This window comes from Eriocheir sinensis, chromosome 23 (genome assembly GCF_024679095.1).
Source record: "Eriocheir sinensis breed Jianghai 21 chromosome 23, ASM2467909v1, whole genome shotgun sequence".
In the NCBI taxonomy this organism is placed as follows: domain Eukaryota; kingdom Metazoa; phylum Arthropoda; class Malacostraca; order Decapoda; family Varunidae; genus Eriocheir; species Eriocheir sinensis.
Genome location: NC_066531.1, coordinates 13,004,720 through 13,024,635, shown reverse-complemented (window position 1 = coordinate 13,024,635; position 19,916 = coordinate 13,004,720). Strand labels below are relative to the sequence as shown.

General features: G+C 45.0%; 1 protein-coding gene across 1 annotated transcript in view; it reads left to right on the top strand.

The window, feature by feature from the left end:
- The window catches only part of LOC127002488 (demethylmenaquinone methyltransferase-like), a 266,522-nt gene extending 247,058 nt beyond the window's left edge, over positions 1-19,464 (top strand). Inside the window, exons 5-7 of the mRNA XM_050868492.1 lie at positions 9,332-9,424; positions 13,148-13,260; positions 18,590-19,464. Of these exons, the coding sequence (XP_050724449.1) occupies positions 9,332-9,424; positions 13,148-13,260; positions 18,590-18,670 (287 nt within the window). The 3' untranslated portion in view covers positions 18,671-19,464. The remainder of the gene's footprint in view (positions 1-9,331; positions 9,425-13,147; positions 13,261-18,589) is intronic.
- Positions 19,465-19,916: the final 452 nt, after the last annotated feature.

The following is a 19,916-nucleotide window of genomic DNA, read 5'->3' as shown; positions in this document are numbered from 1 at the left end:
CCAGGGGTGAGCGCCTTTTCACCCAGCATTAGGGAAAGGGAAAAATTCCCATGTACATCACGACACCGGGAGAGGTACTGCTCTCGCAGATCCCGCAGACTGGGGCACTCGACCTGGGATTAGAGGGAAAGACAACGACTCAGTAAACCTTCCATATCACTTGGCAACGTGGCTCATGCAACTTTGCCGCCTGACGGACCTTGGCAACAGGCGCCAGGCCGCACCATTCAACGTTACGCCACAATGGACAAATAAAGTAGATCTCACTCTTGCGCCCTGCGCAGCCATGCAGAGAGAGAGAGAGAGAGAGAGAGAGAGAGAGAGAGAGAGAGAGAGAGAGAGAGAGAGAGAGAGAGAGAGAGAGAGAGAGAGCCACCCTCTCTGAGGAGAGTAATGGAGTGATGTGGCACCAGCGCGGTCTCGTGGGGAATCCTTGTGTCGCGCCCAAGGGCTCAAGTTAAAATGGATAGTCTATACTATGTTAGGAATTAGGCCAGTTAACCGGGGGACTAGACAAATTAACTACTTCCCTTATGGAACTAGTCTCGGGCCGAGAGTTCAAGCCAACTATGAGTATCGTCTGAGCTCAACTAAGCCTTGGAGGGTACTTGAATACTTCGGTCATCGGCTCCCAAACCGAGACAGAATCAACTTATTCACTGCCTGAAGACTAACCACATTTACCATGAAAGGAATAACAATAGTGAAGTGTTTCCTTTCATGAAATAATAACTAATTGTTCTTGCTGAATTAAAATTAAAGAGCAAGGATAATTTAATCTATGGAAACAGAGAGGAAAGCCATGCCATCTGGCGAGAGAAATTAAAAATATCGCTTCAGACCCACGTGGTTGGTTTTCTCTCACTCCACCACCGGCCTTCACAAAGTAAAGACCAAGGCACTGCAGCCCACCCATTAACTCGGACGCAGTGTGCCTTCTATTACCTGACTGAGGGATACTACACCCGGCAACGAGACTTCAGAGACAACAATATATTTTGAAACCCGCTTCTCAGCTAAGTGCCCCCAGCAGTTATTTGAGACAGATAGATTTTACTACACGGATCCGGTAGGATTATTATTTGTTCGGCTGTCTGGAGTTGCTTGTTGGATACCTTCACCACTTAAAAGCTGGTAAGCACTTGTTTGTTTGGGATTGTCTGACGGGTGTGTTATTCACTTTGCGAGTGACCTAACTGTTAGGTAGGGTAAATTTACTGATTCCCAACAACTACTACTACTGCTATAACTTCTACTACTACTACTACTACTACTACTACTACAGCCGCTCCCACAGGCACATAGACGCTGTGGACCCGTCGGAGGGCATGATGAAGCAGCGGGAGACTGGCATCTATACCAACGACTTCCTGGAGTTTATCGGCAGCGGACACTCCACCGTGCCCAAAGGTATTAGTAGATTTTTTTTTTTTTTTTTTTTTTACATCAAAGGACACGGTTCAAGGGCAACAAGAAGAGTACAAACAAAAGCCTGCTACTCGCCTCTCCAATAAAAGATAAAAGTAAAGAGTAGCCAAAATAGAGGTCAATTTCGAGAGGAGAGGTGTCTTGATACACTTCTTGAAATATGTCAAGTCATAGACAGGGGGAAATACAGACGAAGGAAGGTTGTTCCAGAGTTTACCTCTTGCATAAGGGGTTTGGATAGTATAGGGATGAGCATGAGTAGAAAGTCGTGTGCAGCGGGACCGCGGGAGGGAGGGAGGCATGCAGTTAGCAAGTTCAGAAGAGCAGTCATCATGAAGATATCGATAAAAGATAGAAAAAGAGGCAACATAGCGGCGGAATTTAATTAAGAGGTAGAAGGTTGTCAGTAAGAGGAGGAGAACTGATGAGACGAAGAACCTTAGACTCCACTCTGTCCAGGAGAGTTGTGTGAGTGGAATTATTGTTATTGTTGTTGTTTCATATGTAAAAATTAATATACGTATTTTTCTTTTACATCTCTCTCTCTCTCTCTCTCTCTCTCTCTCTCTCTCTCTCTCTCTCTCTCTCTCTCTCTCTCAGAAACATACGACCTGGTGGTCACCTCGGGCGGTATGGGAGAAGGTCACATCTCACACAGTGGCCTCGACGACGTTGTGCGCGTCGCAAAGAACGGTGAGTGAGTAAGTGAGCCTGCGTGCGTGCGTGCGTGCGTGCGTGCGTGCGTGAGTGAGTGTGAGTGTGAAAGTGTTTTTACAAAAAAGGAGACAGCTCAATGGCACAAAAAAAATAATATAAAAAAAAAGCCCGCTACTCGCTGCTCCTGAGAAAAAGAAAATCAAAAGAGGTGGCCGAAAGAGAGGTCAATTTCGGGAGGAGAGGTGCCCTGATACCCTCCTCTTGAAAGAGTACAAGTCGTAAGTAGGAGGAAATACAGATGAAGGAAGATTGTTCCAGAGTTTACCAGCGTGAGGGATGAAAGAGTGAAGATGCTGGTTAAATCTTGCACAAGGGGTTTGGACAGTATAGGGATGAACATGAGTAGAAAGTCGTGTGCAGCAGGGCCGCGGGAGGGAAGGAGGCATTCAGTTAGCAAGTTCAGAAGAGCAGTCAGCGTGAAAATAGCGATAGAAGATAAAAAGAGAGGCAACATCGCGACGGAATTTAAGAGGTAAAAAACTATCAGTTGGAAGAGGAGAGCTGATGAGACGAAGAGCCTTAGACTTCACGCTGTCCAGAAAAGGTGTGAGTGGAGCACCCTCCCCCCCACACGTGAGATGCATACTCCATACGAGGGCGGACAAGGCCCCTGTATATGGACAGCAACTGTGCGGGGGAGAAGAACTGGATGAGACGATACAGAACGCCCAACCTCGAGGAAGCTGATTTAGCGAGAGTGGAAATATGAAGTTTCCAGTTGAGATTTTGAGTTAAGAATAGACCGAGGATATTTAGTGTTGAAGAAGGTGACAGCTGAGTGTTCTTGAAGAATAGCGGATAGGTGTTTGGAAGATTGTGTCGAGTTGATAGGTGGGGAAATTGAGTTTTTGAGGCATTGAAGGACACAAGGTTTCTTCTACCCCAATCGGAAATGATTGCAAGGTGTGAGGTTAAGCGTTCTGCAGCCTCCAGTCTGGAGTCGTGTACTTCCTGTTGGGATGGGCTTCTATTGAAAGAAGTTGCATAATGCAGAGTGGAGTCGTCGGCGTATGAGTGGACAGGACAGTTTGTTATTGAAAGAAGATCATTGATGAATAACAGGAAGAGAGTGGCTGATAGGACAAAGCCCTGTGGAACACAACTGTTGATAGGTTTAGGGGAAGAACAGTGACCGTCTACCACCGCAGAGATACAACGGCCGGAAAGGAAACTGGAGATAAAGGAACAGAGAGAGGGATAGAATCTGAAAGAGGGCAGTTTAGAAAGCAAAGACTTGTGCCAGACTCTATCGAAGGCTTTCGATATGTCTAGCGCAACTGAGAAAGTTTCACCGAAATGGCTAAGAGAGGATGACCAAGAGTCAGTTAAGAGAGCAAGAAGATCGCCAGTAGAACGCCTATTGCGGAACCCATACTGGCGATCAGATAGAAGGTTGGAAGTGGAAAGGTGCTTTTGAATCTTCCGGTTAAGGATTGATTCAAAACCTTTAGATATACATGAAAGTAAAGCTATAGGGCGGTAGTTTGAGGGATTGGAACGGTCACCCTTCTTACGCACAGGCTGAACAAAGGCATACTTCCAACAGGAAGGATAGGTAGATATTGATAGGCAGAGACGAAAGAGTTTGACCAGGCAGGGTGTCAGCACGGAAGCATAGTTTTTAAGGACAATAAGAGACTCCATCAGGTCCATAAGCCTTCTGAGAGTTGAGGCCAGAGAGGGCATAGAAAACATCATTTGGAAGAATCTTAACGGGCATAAAGGAGTCAGAGGGGGGGTGAGTAGGAGGAATATGCCCAGAATCGTCCAGGGTGGAGTTCTTACAGAAAATTTGAGCCTTAAAGACAGATGAGACGGCAGGGCTGCCGTCAGGGTTAATGAAAGGAAGGAAAGAGTAAGAAGTGAAATTGGAGGAGACATTTTTGGCTAGATGCCAGAAGTCACGAGAAGAATTAGAAGAAGCAAGGTGTTGACATTTTCTCTTGATTAAAGCAGTTTTGGTAAGTCAGAGAAGATATTTGGCCCGATTCCGGGCTGAAATTTAAAAGCCATAGTTAGCGGGAGTTCGAAGGCTCTGGAACTTTTTGTGAGCTGCCTCTCTATCTTTAATAGCACGAGAACAAGCACGATTAAACCAAGGATTTTTATTATGAGGAGTAAAAAAAGAACGTGGAATGTATGCCTCCATTCCAGAGACAATCACCTCAGAGATGCGCTGGGCACACACAGAGGGGTCTCTCTCCTGGAGGCAGTAATCATTCAACGGAAAATTGGAAAAGTACATCCTCAGGTTGTAACGGTGTAACGCTTGGTTGCGGGGACTTGCGGGCGTGAAGGGAAACTCTTGCTGTCTTAGAAGAAATATATTCTTAACCTAAGATACAGCGTAGCGTGGGTGAGAGAGACGAGACGCTAGGTGTGTGTCGTGCGAGCTCTCTCGAAGGAGTGACGAGTTACAGAGTGGAAAATAATGAAGTTACAATTGGTCACGTATGTCAAGGTGACCTCTAAGCTTGATGAAATGCTTTGTATACAAACTGAGATGGTAAACACTGACAGTTGACATTCAAGGTGGCGTGATCTATCTGTCGTGTTTTTTTTTTCCATTGATATACTACAATTACTTTAACAAGGTCGTCCCATTGAGCTGAAGCAAAATGCCAGAGGCATCGCCTCTTCGGTGGGTCCAGAGGATGTAGAGGAGCGATAGGACAGGAAACATAAATAAGGTTATGGTCGGAGGAACCCAACGGAGAGAACAGTTTGACAGAGTAAGCAAAAGGATTAGAGGTAAGGAAGAGGTCTAGAATGTTGGGCCTGTCTCCAAAGCGGTCGGGAATACGTGTAGGGTGCTGAACCAACTGCTCTAGGTCGTTGAGGAGAGCAAAGTTGTAGGCTTGTTCACCAGGCTGGTCTGTGAAAGAGGATGAGAGCCAAAGCTGGTGGTGAACATTGAAATCTCCCATGATGGAGATTTCAGCGAAGGGAGAGTGAGTCTGTTGGTGGTAGCGAGTGTTCTAAGTGCTAATCGGTTCACGGATAGAGAAAGTCATATCCGCCAGGGTTACTTTATTGGACAAAACTTACAGAGCTCATCACGACAAGGACAACACATATGATAGGTGTTTGTTTGTGTATGCGTTTGTGTGAATGTTGTTTGTGTAGGTTAACATTTAAGTGTTGGTGTATGTGTGGAACAATGTGTAACGGTGGACGACAAGAGAACGTGGACGGACAGTCAAAGGTAAACGAATACAAGGAAAGTTAACGATGAAGACGCGACAAGACAGACTGGCAGACACAGTGACGATGGACATTACATGAAAACACTGAGAATCTTAGTCTCTCTTTGCAGCACCCCATTTTCTTGTCACTGAGGGGAAGGAACACGGAATTTGAGCGGTGACTGCTACAGATTACTCCCCCCCAGTGACGAGGAAGGAGGAACGAAATCTTCCCTGGTGCTGGGGCGCTGTGGCAGACGGTGATGCGTTGCGATGAGTAGCGTTGTGTAGAGTTGTGTCGAGATGCGCGGTACGTTGCGCTGAGTAGTTGCGTTGAGGTGCGCGGTAAGTTGCGCTGAATAGAGTTGCGTTGAGTAGTTCAGCTACGGTGAGTCGAGCTGGGGCGAGTAGTGCAGTGACAACAGCTACGGTGAGTCGAGCTGGAGTGAGTAATGCAGTGACAACAGCTACGGTGAGTCGAGCTGGAGTGAGTAATGCGGTGACAACAGCTACGGTGAGTCGAGCTGGAGTGAGTAATGCGGTGACAACAGCTACGGTGAGTCGAGCTGGAGTGAGTAGCGCGTAGGAGACAGCTACGGTGAGTCGAGCTGGAGTAGCGCGTAGGAGACAGCTACGGTGAGTCGAGCTGAAGTGTTGAGCAGCGATGAGTTGAGCAGCGAGGGGTTGAGCAGCGAGGAGTTGAGCAGGGTGAGGTGGGCTGCATGAGGTGGGCTGCATGAGGTGGGCTGCGTAAGGTGGGCTGCGGTGAGTTGAGTGGTTGGATGTTTAATAGATCCTGGAAGGCTTGAATCAGTACTCCCGAATCGCGAACCACGTAGACGGGTCCTGAGCAGAAGAGTGGTGCTCTGAAGGACACCGCCGTAGTAGAGGAAGAGTTGCATGTCGTCGTCAGGTATGGTGAAGTCGAGCGGCGTGGAGATGAGCAATAGGCACTGGCGTAAACGCGCCGGGGGCCACGGCAGTCATAGAGTGCGTCGAGGGAACTGCGTGTGAAGGCGCTAGCTGACAGCGTGTCAGGGGCCTCGGCAGTCGGTGAGAGTAGAACGACTGCGTGTATTAAAGGCGCCAGCTGCCAGCGTGTCAGGGGCCTCGGCAGTCCGTGAGGGAGTCGTGATAAGGCGCTAGATGCCAGCGTGCCAGGGACCACAGCCGGTTGAGAATTGAGGGGCGCAAGCATATGCCAGGAGCCGCGGCAGTCGTGAGTGCGTCGAACGACTGCGTGGGAAGGCGCTAGATGCCAGCGAGCCGGGGGCCACAGCGAGTTGAAAAGTTAGGGGCGCTAGCATGTGCCAGGAGCCGCGGCAGTCCGTGAGAGTAAAACGAACTGCGTGTACTGTAGGCGCTGGCACGTGCCAGGGGCCTCTGTGGCTCGGGGAGTGAACCAGTGTTCAAAAAGGCACTGTAACACAACACTGTACACTTAGTGGGAACACTGTGACACTAACTGTTGCTGGGGACTTGCTGCACTGAACTGTTGCTGGACACACTGCACTGTACACATAAATCCACAAGTGTATTATAATCCAAGAGGGCGGTGGTAGATCCAGGAGGCGGTGGTTAATCCAGGGGCAGCTAGTAGTCCCAGTGGGGTGTCACACTGTGTTTGCGTGTCTCTCTGAGTCTGTGTGGCGTGTGGCGGCGTATACACTGAGTCTGTGTGGCGTGTACACTTGAGTCTGTGTGTGGCGTGTACACTTGAGTCTGTGTGTGGCGTGTACACTTGAGTCTGTGTGTGGCGTGTACACTTGAGTCTGTGTGTGGCGTGTACACTGCGTGTGTGGCACTGTGTTTGAGTGTTCACTGAGTCAGTGTAGTGTCACACGGTGTGCGTGTCTCAGTCGCCGGACCAGCAGAAAAGCAGGGAGGAGGAGGGGTGGGGGTGGGTGGGTGAGCTCCGGGAGAAGCACCATGGGGCACAAAAGATGCCTGAAGGGCGCTGAAGATGCCTGGAAGAGGCGCGCAGAGGGTGCCTGAAAGAGGCGCACAGAGGGTGCCTGGAAGAGGCGCGCAGAGGGTGCCTGGAAGAGGCGCGCAGAGGGTGCCTGGAAGAGGCGCACAGAGGGTGCCTGGGGAAGGCACAGAGGGTGCCTGGGGAAGGCGCAGAAGGCGCCTAGGGGAGGGCGGGGGAAAACCCTGAAGGTGGCAACTACGCCTATGGCGTAATGTTTCTCCCGACCTGAGTGCTCAGCCCCACGAACCCCGAATGGAGGTGAGGATTTTTGCCCCAGGAGAGGGCGGACGAATGGACAAGTTACCCTGCCCAGGTCCTCCACTCTAGGAGAGAGTGACCTTAAAACGGCACCGGCTATACGCCACCTTGAACCATAGCAACACTCCAGGGTCACCAATTGTTGGTGGTAGCGAGTGTTCTAAGTGCTAATCGGTTCACGGATAGAGAAAGTCATATCCGCCAGGGTTACTTTATTGGACAAAACTTACAGAGCTCATCACGACAAGGACAACACATATGATAGGTGTTTGTTTGTGTATGCGTTTGTGAATGTTGTTTGTGTAGGTTAACATTTAAGTGTTGGTGTATGTGGAACAATGTAACGGTGGACGACAAGAGAACGTGGACGGACAGTCAAAGGTAAACGAATACAAGGAAAGTTAACGATGAAGACGCGACAAGACAGACTGGCAGACACAGTGACGATGGACATTACATGAAAACACTGAGAATCTTAGTCTCTCTTTGCAGCACCCCATTTTCTTGTCACTGAGGGGAAGGAACACGGAATTTGAGCGGTGACTGCTACAAGTCAAGATGTGCTCCACTTTAGAATTCAAATAGTCAAAGAATTTTACATAGTTAGAAGAGCTAGGTGAGAGATAAACAGCACAGATGTATTAGTATTTACTCCACCACCGGCCTTAACAAAGTAAAGACCAAGGCACTGCAGCCCACCCATTAACTCGGACGCAGTGTACCTTCTATTAACTGACTGAGGGATACTACACCCGGCAACGAGACTTCAGAGACAACAATATCTTTTGAAACCCGCTTCTCAGCTAAGTGCCCCCAGCAGTTATTTGAGACAGATAGATTTTACTACACGGATCCGGTAGGATTATTATTTGTTCGGCTGTCTGGAGTTGCTTGTTGGATACCTTCACCGCCTAAAAGCTGGTAAGCACTTGTTTGTTTGGGATTGTCTGACGGGTGTGTTATTCACTTTGCGAGTGACCTAACTGTTGGGTAGGGTAAATTTACTGATTCCCAACAACTACTACTACTGCTATAACTTCTGCTACTACTACAACTACTACAGCCACTCCCACAGGCACATGGACGCCGTGGACCCGTCGGAGGGCATGATGAAGCAGCGGGAGACTGGCATCTATACCAACGACTTCCTGGAGTTTATCGGCAGCGGACACTCCACCGTGCCCAAAGGTATTAGTAGTTTTTTTTTTTTTTTACATCAAAGGACACGGTTCAAGGGCAACAAGAAGAGTACAAAAAAAAGGCTGCTACTCACCGCTCCCATAAAAGATAAAAGTAAAGAGTAGCCAAAATATAGGTCAATTTCGAGAGGAGAGGTGTCTTGATACACTCTTCTTGAAATATGTCAAGTCATAGACAGGGGGAAATACAGACGAAGGAAGGTTGTTCCAGAGTTTACCTCTTGCATAAGGGTTTTGGGTAGTATAGGGATGAGCATGAGTAGAAAGTCGTGTGCAGCGGGACCGCGGGAGGGACGGAGGCATGCAGTTAGCAAGTTCAGAAGAGCAGTCATCATGAAGATATCGATAAAAGATAGAAAAAGAGGCAACATAGCGGCGGAATTTAATTAAGAGGTAGAAGGTTGTCAGTAAGAGGAGGAAAACTGATGAGACGAAGAGCCTTAGACTCCACTCTGTACAGGAGAGTTGTGTGAGTGGAATTATTGTTATTGTTGTTGTTTCATATGTAAAGATTAAGATACGTATTTTTCTTTTACATTCTCTCTCTCTCTCTCTCTCTCTCTCTCTCTCAGACACATACGACCTGGTGGTCACCTCGGGCGGTATGGGCGAAGGTCACATCTCACACAGTGGCCTCGACGACGTTGTGCGCGTCGCAAAGAACGGTGAGTGAGTAAGTGAGCCTGCGTGCCTGCGTGCGTGCGTGCGTGCGTGCGTGCGTGTGAGTGTGAAAGTGTTTTACAAAAAAGGAGACAGCTCAATGGCACAAAAAAAAACAATAAAAAAAGCCTACTCGCTGCTCCTGAAAAAGAAAATCAAAAGAGGTGGCCGAAAGAGAGGTCAATTTCGGGAGGAGGTGTCCTGATACCCTCCTCTTGAAAGAGTTCAAGTCGTAAGTAGGAGGAAATACAGATGAAGGAAGATTGTTCCAGAGTTTACCAGCGTGAGGATGAAAGAGTGAAGATGCTGGTTAAATCTTGCACAAGGGTTTGGACAGTATAGGGATGAATATGAGTAGAAAGTCGTGTGCAGCAGGGCCGCGGGAGGAAGGAGGCATGCAGTTAGCAAGTTCAGAAGAGTAGTCAGCGTGAAAATAGCGATAGAAGATAAAAAAAGAGGCAACATCGCGACGGAATTTAAGAGGTAGAAAACTATCAGTTGGAAGAGTAGAGCTGATGAGACGAAGAGCCTTAGACTTCACGCTGTCCAGAAAAGGTGTGAGTGGAGCACCCTCCCCCCCACACGTGAGATGCATACTCCATACGAGGGCGGACAAGACCCCTGTATATGGACAGCAACTGTGCGGGGGAGAAGAACTGGATGAGACGATACAGAACGCCCAACCTCGAGGAAGCTGATTTAGCGAGAGTGGAAATATGAAGTTTCCAGTTGAGATTTTGAGTTAAGAATAGACCGAGGATATTTAGTGTTGAAGAAGGTGACAGCTGAGTGTTGTTGAAGAATAGCGGATAGGTGTTTGGAAGATTGTGTCGAGTTGATAGGTGGGGAAATTGAGTTTTTGAGGCATTGAAGGACACAAGGTTTCTTCTACCCCAATCGGAAATGATTGCAAGGTGTGAGGTTAAGCGTTCTGCAGCCTCCAGTCTGGAGTCGTGTACTTCCTGTTGGGATGGGCTTCTATTGAAAGAAGTTGAATAATGCAGAGTGGAGTCGTCGGCGTATGAGTGGACAGGACAGTTTGTTATTGAAAGAAGATCATTGATGAATAACAAGAAGAGAGTGGCTGATAGGACAGAGCCCTGTGGAACACAACTGTTGATAGGTTTAGGGGAAGAACAGTGACCGTCTGCCACCGCAGAGATACAACGGCCGGAAAGGAAACTGGAGATAAAGGAACAGAGAGAGGGATAGAATCTGAAAGAGGGCAGTTTAGAAAGCAAAGACTTGTGCCAGACTCTATCGAAGGCTTTCGATATGTCTAGCGCAACTGAGAAAGTTTCACCGAAATGGCTAAAAGAGGATGACCAAGAGTCAGTTAAGAGAGCAAGAAGATCGCCAGTAGAACGCCCATTGCGGAACCCATACTGGCGATCAGATAGAAGGTTGGAAGTGGAAAGGTGCTTTTGAATCTTCCGGTTAAGGATTGATTCAAAACCTTTAGATATACATGAAAGTAAAGCTATAGGGCGGTAGTTTGAGGGATTGGAACAGTCACCCTTCTTAGGCACAGGCTGTACAAAGGCATACTTCCAACAGGAAGGATAGGTAGATATTGATAGGCAGAGACGAAAGAGTTTGACCAGGCAGGGTGTCAGCACGGAAGCATAGTTTTTAAGGACAATAAGAGACTCCATCAGGTCCATAAGCCTTCTGAGAGTTGAGGCCAGAGAGGGCATAGAAAACATCATTTGGAAGAATCTTAATAACGAGAAGAATTAGAAGAAGCAAGGTGTTGACATTTTCTATTGATTAAAGCAGTTTTGGTAAGTCAGAGAATATATTTGGCCAGATTCCTGGCTGAAATTTAAAAGCTATAGTTAGCGGGAGTTCGAAGGCTCTGGAACTTTTTGTGAGCTGCCTCTCTATCTTTAATAGCACGAGAACAAGCACGATTAAACCAAGGATTTTTAGTATGAGGAGTAAAAAAAGAACGTGGAATGTATGCCTCCATTCCAGAGACAATCACCTCTGAGATGCGCTGGGCACACACAGAGGGGTCTCTCTCCTGGAGGCAGTAATCATTCCACGGGAAATCGGAAAAGTACATCCTCAGGTTGTAACGGTGTAACGCTTGGTTGCGGGGACTTGCGGGCGTGAAGGGAAACTCTTGCTCTCTTAGAAGGAATATATTCTTAACCTAAGATACAGCGTAGCGTGGGTGAGAGAGACGAGACGCTAGGTGTGTGTCGTGCGAGCTCTCTCGAAGGAGTGAAGAGTTACAGAGTGGAAAATAATGAAGTTACAATTGGTCACGTATGTCAAGGTGACCTCTAAGCTTGATGAAATGCTTTGTATACAAACTGAGATGGTAAACACTGACAGCTGACATTCCTACAAGGTGGCGTGATCTATCTGTCGTGTTTTTTTTCCATTGATATACTACAATTACTATAACAAGGTCGTCCCACCGAGCTGAAGCAAAATGCCAGAAGCATCGCCTCTTCGGTGGGTCCAGAGGATGTACAGGAGCGATAGGACAGGAAACAGAAATAAGGTTATGGTCGGAGGAACCCAACGGAGAGAACAGTTTGACAGAGTAAGCAAAAGGATTAGAGGTAAGGAAGAGGTTTAGAATGTTGGGCCTGTCTCCAAAACGGTCGGGAATACGTGTAGGGTGCTGAACCAACTGCTCTAGGTCGTTGAGGAGAGCAAAGTTGTAGGATTGTTCACCAGGCTGGTCTGTGAAAGAGGATGAGAGCCAAAGCTGGTAGTGAACATTCAAATCACCCATGATGGAGATTTCAGCGAAGGGAGAGTGAGTCAAAATGTGCTCCACTTTAGAATTCAAATAGTCAAAGCATTTTACATAGTTACTAGAGTTAGGTGAGAGATAAACAGCACAGATGTATTTAGTAATAGAATGACAATAAAGTCTTAGCCAGATGGTGGAAAATTCAGAAGAGTCAAGGTCGTGGGCACGAGAGCAAGTGATGTCGTTGCGCACGTAGGCGCAACATCCAGCTTAGGATTCAAATTTAGGATAGAGATAGTAGGAGGGAACAGAGTAGAAGTTGCTGTCAGTAGCCTAAGTAACCTGTGTTTCGGTGAGGAAGAGAAAATAAGGTTTAGAGGAGGAGAGATGGTGTTCCACAGAATGAAAATTAGAACGAAGACCACGAATGTTGCAGAAATTGATAAGGAGGAGGTTCGAGGAGTTATCAGGACACCTCTCAAGTCGGCAGCCAGAAGGGGAATTTATGGTCCCCCCCCAGGCGGGGACTCCGAGGCATTGTTATTTTTCGCCATTTTGAATTTTGAATTTTGGGAAAAGGTGTGTGTGTTGTGTGAATGTAGTGTGGTGTAGAAAGAGAGAGGAACTGTCTTTAGAGAGCATGCTGAACTGCTCTCTGGTGTTGATGAGACAAAAGGGAAACGGTTAGTGAGGACATGGTCTTTGGAGGGCTTCAGCACCCTCCTCGCTTCCCATATATCCTCACCGGGATTAGGTCACGCCCGTTCGGTAGGTGTCTTCCTACCTACTCCTACTATAGGATCGCAAAACAGTTCATGGTAATTCCAGCAACTTTTACGAGAGGCTTTTCAAACGGGCGAACTTAGGCGCCGTTTAGGATGGGAAAGAGCCTACATAGAGACTTCAGATTTGCCTGGAGTAAACGTTGAGGCGGTCTCCCTAGGGTGGGCTAGACGACGCGCCCCCTAGCTTATGCCCCAATGAGTAACTGATTTCCTCCTCTCCGGCACTCCAGGAGGTTTCGTGATCATCGTGATGCGCCATGAGTTCCTACAGACCGTGCCTTCCTACAAGGACAAGCTGGAGCCTTACATGGACCAGCTGGAGGCGGACGGGAAGTGGAAGAAGGTAGGGAGCACCGTTGCCAGATTATCGTACTCAGAGCATCGTATTTACCGTTTTTTGACACCTAACTATTGCCAAGAAACATCAGGAATTCCCTATTTTAACGATATATATAAATGAATCTAGTTATTGAGCCCCAGGAGACAGTTTTGGGGTTGAAAGTTGGTAAATATAAGAGGTTGAGTACAACTATCTGGCAACATTGGTACAAGAAAACATTTACTCTAATCGAGGTTTCTGTCTGGCGGGGCTGTTCACTGTATGGGCGCCTGTCACGACACTCTGGTATATAGTTCAGGAGCCCATTGAAGTTTAATTCAAAAGTTGCGCCCAAAAGGTTTGACTGGTTTACCCGACTGTACATACAATAGAAATGTCTAAGAGGGATTTCTTAAGTTTCGCATTCCTGGGGTTTGGAAAAGGGACCCTTAAAAGGGGGCCCATAAATTCCTTATAATTCAAACTTCTACGCCCACTCACAAAACTATGCATACATAACAGAAACACATAGTAAAGCACAATAATGCAACTTAAGAAAAAAAAATCAATGGCATTGCCATTTAAGAATGGTAATAATCATGGTAATTAATTCCTTATAATTCAAAAGTTGCGCCCAAAGTATTTTTTTGTTTCATAAGATTAGTATCCTTAGGTAGTATCTTAAAATGCAACTTAAGAACAAATCTGACCTGGCATTACCACTTAAGAAAGGTCAGAGGGCAAATATGAACCCTTAAGTCACCAAAAATTCAAAATATTTGTCCATCATTCATATTTGGTTTATAAGTTGTTTCTGTTGAGTAGTCATTGAGAATGCAACTTAAGAACAAAAAAACAATGGCATTACCATATAAGAATGGTAATAAATATGGCAATTAATTCCTTATAATTCAAATTTTGCGCCCAAATTATTTCTTTATTTCATAAGATTAGTATGCCTAGGTACTATCTGAAAATGCAACTTAAGAACAAATCTGACCTGGCATTATCATTTAAGAAAGGTCAGAGGTCAAATATGAATAATTATGAAATAATGAAAGATTTTGGATGCAAAATTTGAATTTTAAGGATTGGATTACCATAATTACTATCCTTCTTAAATGGTTATGCCATTGATTTTTTGTACTTAAGCTGCATTCTGAATGACTATTCAACAGTGTTACACTGTCCTATGTGTGGGGAAAGATTTTTAAAATGAACACTACCATCTATACAATCGTAGTAACATGTATGAAAGCGATAACTATCATTGGGGAAAATGTTAGTGTGTAAAATAATTAGAGGAGGAAAGAAAGTACGAGCAAATGAAAAGGTTGTCCGCTGTTGTTGCGGTGCTTTTCTGTTAATCGTTCACTCAAGGGTTTGCTGCTATGACCTGCCAAACCTAGACCAACCACCAACAGAAAACGAAGTTGTCATAGAAACAATGAAAATTAGTCAGAGGTGTGCTGAAGAATGCAAGCAAAACTATGCACTAGTTACCTATGACCTTGACGTTGCAAAGCGAGCAGTCAAAATCCAAAACACAGAAAGTCCCACCTTTGATAATTTGTTTGTCATGTATGGCATATTCCACATTATGATATGCCTATTCCACTGCATTGGGAAGTTCATCGAAGAGTCCGGAGGCCCCGACCTCCTGTCAGAGAGTGATTGCCTGGCACCTGGATCCACAAAGGGATTTCTTAAATGTACCACATTCAAACGATGCAAGCGAGTTCATTCACTGCTGGCCTTAGCAATGGAAGCACTTCATTACCGTAAATTTCTTGATAAGTATCCTGAAAAAGATGAGGTCCTGAGTGAATTGGTGAATTTTGACATTGTAGATTCTGAAGAGTTAGATGTTATTTTGAATTCAAATGTTTTTCATAATTTGTACAAGGCGTACTGCACATACACAGAGGAAACGTTGGCCGGGACTCAAGGAAAAACACCTCAGTACTGGATGACCTATGTGAAAATGGTTAATCTATATCATCAACTGGACAGAGCTACCAGAGAAAATGACGTATCTATGTTTATAGAGGTTTTGTCAGAATGCACGGATGTCTTCTTTGGGCTAAATCGTCCTAATTACGCCCGGTACATGAGCAAGTATTGCCTTGATCTGCTGAATTGAGAGACAACTCATCCTGGAATAAGGCAGCTAATGGATTCAGGAGCTTTTTCAGTGAGAACAGACAATCCCTTCTCACGCTTGCCTGTAGATTTGACACTAGAGCAGACTGTCAACTGTGACGCAGCATCAAGAACTACTGGTTATGTCCATTCCACCAACAACTACAGTGGCCGTGTAAGGTGGTCAGTGACGAAGGGATGCAGGGCTTTCATCACAAAGGAAGCAATGAAAATGGCTGGAATGAAAGAAGTAAGTGATGACACACAAGCAGACCTACGACCATCACGAATTAAGCGGGACAATAAAGACCTGAAGAAACTTCTCAAACAGATAGAAGATTCAGTGAATCCATTCGATCTTGAGGTTGATGCACCCCTTGTATATATCAGCACTGGGAAAGGCGTTCCTGATGAAGTTGCACATTCATTAATATCAATATTCACTGTCGGGGCGGAAATGCATTCCAAATTCATTGCAGAGTGTACTGCAGATCCATCAAGATTTGAAAAAAGCATACAACGAAACAAACTGTTGACCTTCATGAAGCAGTGTGTCGGAAACAGACGGGCAGATCTAAATTCCAAAGAAGCAATGCTGCGGTGTACAAGTGAGTTGTTTGGCAGAATTGCCTTCCTGGCGGCTACCAATGAAGTGGATATGGAATTTTTATTCACCTTCCCACTGACTCCTGTTCCACTGTCCTTATGCAAGGGAGACGGCACAATGGCTCACACAAACAAAAGTGTTCTAAGGGACTGTTTGGAGTCAACAGTGACGGAGCACGGAGAACCAAGTCTGGTCAAGGCACACGTGATTGATGGTAATTTCCTTCTTCACTGTTTACCACCAAAAATTCCCCCAACATTCGGTGGTCTCTCTAAAGTAATCCTGCAAACAGCTCTCACACACAAATCACCCCGCATTGATATTGTGTTCGACACTTATGAGTCTCCATCAATAAAGGACTGTGAGAGAGAAAGACGCGGAGCCGATCTTCAGCAATTTGTCATTGTAGGTCCAGAACAAATTAGACCACGTAAGCTCGAACAGGCACTAAAATCTATGTCATTTAAGCAAGCACTCCCACGTTTCCTGTTGGAAGATTGGTGCAACGATGAGTATCTAACCATTATCGGTGACAGAGAGGTGTACCTCGGAGTTGATGGAGTATGTGCCCGTTTTACTGTATTGAACGGTGTCGTTTGGCGTGAGTTTATTGATGAACTTTCATGCAACCATCCTGAGGCAGACACACGCGTTTGCTTCCATGCTTATAATGTTGACTGTCAACCTGGAGATGTTGTGGTTCGAGCTAGTGATACCGACATTTTGGTAATCCTGCTTTATCAGGTATCGAAGTTTAAATCAATTCTCTGGATGGAAGTGGGCACCACTGGGAAGGACAACCGCAGGTACCTGAACATCACGAAAATTGCTGATGCAATTGGCCCTGGAGTTTGTGGGGCCCTTCCTGCCTTCCACGCACTCACAGGGTGCGACTACACATCTGCGTTTGTCAGGAAAGGCAAAAAAACACCACTTGGAGTCATGAGGTCTGATGACGAGATCCAAGCTGCCCTTTCTGAGCTGGCAACAAATCGGCCCAAAACCAACACAGTCAAAGTCGTAGAAAGATTCGTTAGTAGAATTTATGGCGCCAAAAAGAGCCAATTCATCAATGAACGTAGGTTTGAAATCATCCAGAGGACCTATGGAAAGACAAATGAAAAGGACAGACCCTTCGACAAGTTGTTGTCCATCGACGCGAGCGCTGTTCCTCCCTGTTCAAGAGAGCTGCTCCAACACATAAACCGTGTATCGTTTGTGGCACGTATGTGGGCTTCATCACATACTGCAACATTAGAGAAGGCACCATTAGTGAAAGATGGATGGGAAATATAAGAATCAAGATACAGAATCATATGGTTCCAAGGTAACCAGCTACCTGAAGTTCTCGATCCCAAGTTAACTGTTCCTGAGGTAAACGGTGATGAAACTGAAGCAGATGAGGAAGATCATGATACGGCAGACAATCCTGATATGGATGAGGGGGATGAATCAGAAGAGAGTGATTCTGAGTCTGAGGCTGATGATAATTAAAACTTCTCTGAATTATCTTGGATAGCATTATATTTTTTTTATGAAGTTGCTCATAACTCCTTATATGGAAATACAATGGATTTTTTTTCTTTTTTAATATGTTAGCATACAAAATTTATGGAATAAAGATTTTTTTGGGGTGCAAAATATTAATTATATATATGGAATGAATTACTACTATTGATACCCTTCTCAAATGATAGTGCCTTTGAATTTTTGTTCTTAAGTTGCATTCTGAATGACTATTCAGTAGAAACAGCTTATATACCAAATATGAATGATGGACATTTTTTTTGGTGGCCTAATGATTCATATTTTACTTCTGACCTTTCTTAAATGGTAATGCCAGGTCAGATTTGTTCTTAAGTTGCATTTTAAGATAGTACCTAGGCATACTAATCTTATGAAATAAAGAAATAATTTGGGCGCAAAATTTGAATTATAAGGAGTTAATTGCCATATTTATTACCATTCTTATATGGTAATGCCATTGATTTTTTGTTCTTAAGTTGCATTCTCAATGACTACTCAACAGAAACAACTTATAAACCAAATATGAATGATGGACAAATATTTTGAATTTTTGGTGACATAAGGGTTCATATTTGCCCTCTGACCTTTCTTAAGTGGTAATGCCAGGTCAGATTTGTTCTTAAGTTGCATTTTAAGATACTACCTAAGGATACTAATCTTATGAAACAAAAAAATACTTTGGGCGCAACTTTTGAATTATAAGGAATTAATTACCATGATTATTACCATTCTTAAATGGCAATGCCATTGATTTTTTTTTCTTAAGTTGCATTATTGTGCTTTACTATGTGTTTCTGTTATGTATGCATAGTTTTGTGAGTGGGCGTAGAAGTTTGAATTATAAGGAATTTAAGGGCCCCCTTTTAAGGGTCCCTTTTCCAAACCCCAGGAATGCGAAACTTAAGAAATCCCTTTTAGACATTCTTATTGTATGTACAGTCGGGTAAACCAGTCAAACCTTTTGGGCGCAACTTTTCAATTAAACTTCACTGGGCTCCCTAACTAATAAGGAGATGATCAGGAGCTGGCCAGGGGGAGAAGGTCACGTATTTGAAATGATGGTCATAATTCCTTCAGGTGAAGCGGCGCATCGTCCCAAACTATTTATGTGACAAGGAGGGTCTCGTCTTCGTCTTCCGCATCACTAAGCCTGAGTGAGGAGGAAGAGGAGGGAAGGGAAAGGAGAGAGATGAAGAGGAGGAGTTATAGTGGTGCTGTGCCAAGGCTGTCTCTGTGTAACAGCCTTGGCTTTCGTCGCGGCACCCGAGACTGAGGTGTGAATTATCGTGCTCTGGCAACCTGGCGTCATGGCGTCTACGATGTTATATGATAGTCTACGCATAGGGCACATTTGTCAGTATTAATCATATTATTGAAATTGTCGTAAAAGTCTGTTTTAGTTTATAAGACTGAGGCTGCAGAATCCTTAACCTCAGACCTTGCTATCATCTCCGATTGGGATAAAAGGAAACTTTGGGTTTTTGTGTCCTTCAATGCCTCAAAAACCCAATTTATCCACCTTTCAACTCGACACAATCTGCCAAACACCTATCCCCTATTCTTCAACTACACTCAGCTGTCACCTTATAATTCTTCAGAACTAAATATCCTCGGTCTATCCTCAACTCAAAATCTTAACTGGAAACTTCTCATCTCTTCTCTCACTAAATCAGCTTCCTCGAGGTTGGGCGTTCTGTATCGTCTCCTCCAGTTCTTCTGCCCCGCACCGCTGCTATCCATATACAAGGGCCTTGTCCGCCCTCGTATGGAGTATGCATCGCACGTGTGGGGGGCTCCACCCACACAGCTCTTCTCTATCTTTCGGCCACTCCTCTGTTGTAAAAAAAAATAAGGTCGCTGATTATGTAGCTGTATGCGTGTGTGCATGTGTAATGGCAAGTTGCCAGAACACGATAACGAAGACCTCAGACTCGTGTGCTGCGACTATAGTATACGTTTAGGAATGCTTGGTCTCGGTCTTTGGGTCTTGATGATGCACAGACATGTGTATATATATAATAAACGGGTGCCTACTTCCCCTCAGAATCATGTTAATCTTTGTTTGTTTCTCAAGTTAATTTAAGGGGAGCGTCTGCCATGTTCTAAGATATTATCAGAGGATCACCATTTTCTCACAGGTGATGTGTACCTTGAGTAGGAACATCATGTACAGTTTTGGTGAAGATTTGTTGAAAAAAAAAATTTATGAATTATTTTTCAAAAATTTCAAAATTTTGAAATTGAAAAAAAGCATATTTAGAGTTTAGATAGCTCAAAAATAAAAACACCACTGGAACGGGCATACAAAATAAGTGTATTCCTAGAGATTACTTTTCCATTTTTTTTTTGTTTCTTCAAAGTTTAAACTTAGAAAATTTATATAAAAATGTTGATGATGTTTATC